Source organism: Rattus rattus, chromosome 1, assembly GCF_011064425.1.
Source record: "Rattus rattus isolate New Zealand chromosome 1, Rrattus_CSIRO_v1, whole genome shotgun sequence".
Taxonomy (NCBI): domain Eukaryota; kingdom Metazoa; phylum Chordata; class Mammalia; order Rodentia; family Muridae; genus Rattus; species Rattus rattus.
The window spans coordinates 232,508,801-232,513,851 of NC_046154.1; the positions used below are offsets into that span (position 1 = coordinate 232,508,801).

Sequence of the window (5,051 nt, forward strand, 5' to 3'; positions counted from 1 at the left end):
TACAACAGAGTAGGTTTACATGTATATCCATTAGTAGTAATTATCTAGCTAAACATTTATCACCTCCACAGGTTTATTAAGAGTTAAAAACCATAACTAAGTTATTAGTGAAGTTTTGTATAGATAAAACCACTCAATATTTTATCTTCTCTCTCAGTACCTATTGTAAGTTGTTAGTTTCCTTTTTATGACCTTTGGTTAATAGTTTTACAATCTCTTGGAATCTGCTCTGTGTATTGTAAGTCTGTTTACTCTCAGAAGCAATTAACTAGTGACACATGGAAGACTGCTTGCAGTTTTGACTACAAGAAGGGACCTAATGACAATTCCACTATAAAAAAGCTTAATTAATTCTAATATAATTTTAGGAATTCTTTTAGGACCATCATAAAAAATTGAGAAGCCAATTATTTTATATATGGGATCACTACAAGACAATAGATCTCATAGATATGCAGAGATCTACTCAAAACACTGGGCTAATATACAGTGGTTGTTATACAGTATTAGGAAAAGCATATTAATAGCAGGAATCTTTCCTAAAATAATTTTATCCTGGGCTTTGTCAATAGGAGCAAATCTGTTATGGATTCCTCTTTTATTAACCTGAGGCAGACAATCTCAGGAAGATTACCTGTTAGTTATTAGATTTTTCTATGATGATGGTTCCTGACATCTTGAAATAATTTTTCTTGAAATTCCACAAATATCACCCATCTGCCCCTCTGTTAAAATAATTATTAAAATTAGAATCTTTTTTCCTGCATTAGTGTTGCAATCGTAGGACCGCATGACATCTGCAGGATATTTTCATCTCAGTCATGAAAGCATCTCACTCACTAAGCTCTATCCCATCTCACATTGCCGATAGCTACTCTCTGAGCCTGTCAGCAATCTCTCTATTCATTTAGTTCCCAAAATGAGTTGTTGCCATGTCAGTTTCACACAGTGATCGCTTGTCTCACATCTCTTTTACTATGTAATCTTCTCACATTCCCAGCATCCACTCCCGGGTCCTAGCAGAGGCTATCCTCTGGTAACTCTCGCTGCTCTGTTTACTTTCTCAGAATCCACCTCCTAATGGTTATTTTGTAAACTCCCAACAACCCATTACAGTCAAGACTCAATAAGCTATAATTTAGGAATCGGATTTATATGTTAAATTTTCAATTCAAAATACATCCACACTATAAACTCACAACAAACTGATAATGATATAAACCACCCACCTAGATAAGAAAAATTGACCTATAGAAATATATCCCTTAAGAAACATTCATATACAGGATGTTTTCTTTAAGTTTATGTGTGCTTTACAGACATTTATGGCTACTGAGATGAAAGTAATGCATTTCTCCAAATGAGTAGAATATATATATATATATATATATATATATATATATATATTGCATTGATGTTCAATCAAATGACAAATCACACAAAAAATTGCTACTATACAATGTTTATTTTATTCAATGTAATGATTTCTGGAGATGAGTATGTAATAAAAAATAACATATACACATGGAAAGGAATTGAAGGAAGTTAGTTATGGTAGAGTGCAACCTTTCCTGAGAAAGTAGACTGTAAGGTTGAATGGAGTTACAGGGTTCTTCAGAAAAACATCCTGTATATGAAATAACTGCTGACATAGGAAATCAAACATATGAACAAGAGTTTCATTTTTAACGTATGGTTGAAGTTTACAACTGCATTTCTTTCCTCCTATTACTTCCAAGCTGTCTCATATACCCATTCTTGTTCTCTTACACATTTACATGTTTTTATATTAACTGTTGACATATATGTATTTTTTAACCTCAGCATGATTTTGTTCTCTTGAAAATCTTTTTCCTTGAAATTCCACAAACATTACCCATCTGTTTTAAACTTTGTGTTTTGAAAAGCTCAAAGTCTTTTGTAATATATCCCAGAAGACTTCTTTCACCTGCTGGTTTCTTAGTGTATAAATGAAGGGGTTCAGGAGAGGGGCAATTGAAGTATACAGCAAAGCTACACCTTTAGACACAGTCACTCTCTCTCTTGCAGATGGTTTAATATACATGAAAATGCAACTACCATACGTTATGGAGACAACAATCATGTGGGAAGTGCAGGTAGAGAATGCTTTGGTTCTTTGCTGTGCAGAAGGGAAATTTATAATAGTCTTAATGATCAAAGAGTAAGATAGACTCACTAGTACCAGTGTAACTACAAGTGTCACCACTGCTAAGACAAAGGACATCATTTCTAGGACACGAGTGTCTGTGCAGGAGATCTGCAAAATAGGAGAAGTTTCACACATAAAATGATCAATTTTTCTAGAATCACAGAAATCCAGCTTCAGACCCATTGCCAATGGGGGAAAGATGATCAAGAACCCAGTCACCCATGAGCTAAAGACGAGTTGATGACACACTCTGCTGTTCATGATGATAGGGTAGTGTAATGGTCTGCAGATGGCAACATATCGGTCATAGGACATGGCAGCCAGGAGATAAAATTCTGTGACTCCCAGCAAAAGAATGAAAAACAACTGAGATGCACAATTATTATAGGAAATAGTTTTGTCTCCAGTCACAATGGTTGTCAAGAATCTGGGAATACACACTGTTGTGAACATGATTTCCAACAAGGAGAAATTACGAAGAAAGAAATACATTGGAGTTTTGAGGCGAGGGTCCAGCAGGGTGAGGAGCACAATGATTAAGTTCCCCACCAGACTCATCATGTAATTAAGAAAGAGAAACAGAAAAACCACAATTTGCAATTGTGGGTCATCTGTCAATCCCAAAAGAATGAAGTCAAGTTCCATTGACTGATTTTTCATCCTCATTTGTGAGCCTTAGCAAACAAACATAGGAAACTAAAAACAAAACATTTTATGTTCATTAGTGTTGTTTTGTTTTGTTATTTATTTATATCCCAAATGCTGCCCTCCTCTAGTCCCCTGAAATTTTGGGCTCGAAAACATTTGGAAACTGATTTTATGTTATTGATCCTTTAGGGGAATTGTTGTCAAATCAGTTTTCAAATGTTTTCTAGCCCGAAATTTCAGGTGACATAACTATATGCCATAGGTTAATTATAAACTTGCCCTAGTCTGTCTTTTCTTAACATTCTTCTCATAATCCACACTTCCATCCCTGTGTACCCCCCAGAAAAACAGAATAATGTCATTTTTCATTAATTTGCAAATGCAAGTTAGCACATTCAATTCCATATAGCCTCTTCTGAAGGGTAGGGGCTTCTGAACCTCCTTCTTGAGACTCTGATGTAGCCTAGACAACTGTGCCCCTGGTTCTTGCTTATTTGTGGATTAAAACTTTTTTTGAAATTATAGTTTAATTATAGTTATTTCTTCCTTTTTCTGTCTCCCACCTTTCCCATATACACAGTTTTCTAGCTTTCTTCCTGATTCATAGCTTTTTTTCTTTTTAATACATGAATTTGCATGTATTCCTAAATACATAAGTACAACCTTCTCAGGCTGTATAGTGTTATTGTGTATGACTTCAGGGCAGACAGTTTAGTATCGAATAACCAGTTGGTGCTCTGTTCCCTTTAAATGAGTTTACTAACACACCTATTTTTTCCCCTTTCAATTTATCTTATCAATATTTTTCCATATGCTATTTTATACACCTATTCAGAAAAAAAACCAGTGCTGTAGGAATATAATAGAATTTTATAAATATCAGTATTAGTGAATAATTTTAAGATTGATTTCTTAAGATGTTCAGGCTTTCATTGCTAAGTACTTACAAGCTTTCATCAAGTGAACATCATTACTATTTTCCTGTTATCCATAATGCTCATATTTGAAAAGATGCCTAGATATTAGTCATTTCTGAGTGATTTAGGCTTAATAGATTTAGAATTATGGTATTACCAAATCACATGAATTCTTTATTATAGCATTTTATTCCACTTGATAAAATAGTGAAAGAGAACCAAATGTAGGTGTAATAGTATAAATATAAAAATTAATCGGTTAAAACACAATCTTAAATTATCTACCATTTAGAATATAAAGTAAAAAGTAAAGTAAACATAAAGTAAAGTAAAAATTCCATTTTCCAAACAAAATTCCCTTAATTGGATTTACTGTGCATTTGGCTTAGTTCCATATTATAAAATTAATGTAAAATTTGCCTGGACATTTCACATTCTAAATTTTCACATTATAAAAATAACTTAAAGTCAAAATGGACTCACATTTTTTGTCAGTTAACCATGCTGCTTTGTTAAATATAATTTCAACTGTATGGGTGATCATTTTTGTATTTTCCTACTTTGTAGAAAAATTCATTACTAACCCTTTTTTGTAAGGAAAAAACCACAGTGCATGGTATACTTCAATAAAGAATTTCAACATTCCTTCTAATTCACATTTACTGTGGAATCTTGAGATTATGGCGTTAATTTTAGCAATTGTCATCCAATGGGCTGAATTTTGTAAAATGTAGTTCTTCGTGTTGAGATTGCTGTCTTTCCAGTTCTACAATTAGGTGCTGTTCTTAAAGATGATGTAAGAATCAGGGTTAATAAGAAGAATATGAATTCATTACTGAAAGATACACAAATCTTAGATCAAAGAGATTACTCATAGCCAGCTTTGCACTTATAAATGTTCTAGTTCCATTGCTTCCTACTTCCAGGGGGATCTTATGGGACTTAAGGTGGCAGACTCTTCTCTGGGGATCACTGCTACAAATTACTCATTACGTACAACAAAAGGTACCATGGTGTGTATCAAAGCTTTAGAAAAAAGCATCCCAGAGGAGTGTCATAAATGACTTAGAAAAATCAGAAAAATGCTTATCAGAAGCATCCATCACAGTTCACTGCAGTTGCTATATATTTTCACAATTAGTTCCCTGCTGGGTTTTATGGTTTATAAACACATTCTATGCTTCTGTAGATTATTTAATACTTTTGGAGTTTTTTATTTGTTTGTTTGTTTTGTTTTGTTTCATTTTTACTTTGGAATAATCTTATTTTTGTTCCTGTATCATGTTTTTCAAATCATCATTAAGAACAACGTCATT

The 5,051-nt window shown here is 33.3% G+C and overlaps 1 protein-coding gene across 1 annotated transcript; it reads right to left on the bottom strand.

The window, feature by feature from the left end:
- Nucleotides 1-1,885: 1,885 nt before the first annotated feature.
- On the bottom strand, nt 1,886-2,830 carry LOC116890102 (olfactory receptor 6C6). The gene has a single exon (XM_032890849.1). The coding sequence runs from the start codon at nt 2,828-2,830 to the stop codon at nt 1,886-1,888; it is 945 nt and encodes a 314-aa protein (XP_032746740.1).
- Nucleotides 2,831-5,051: the final 2,221 nt, after the last annotated feature.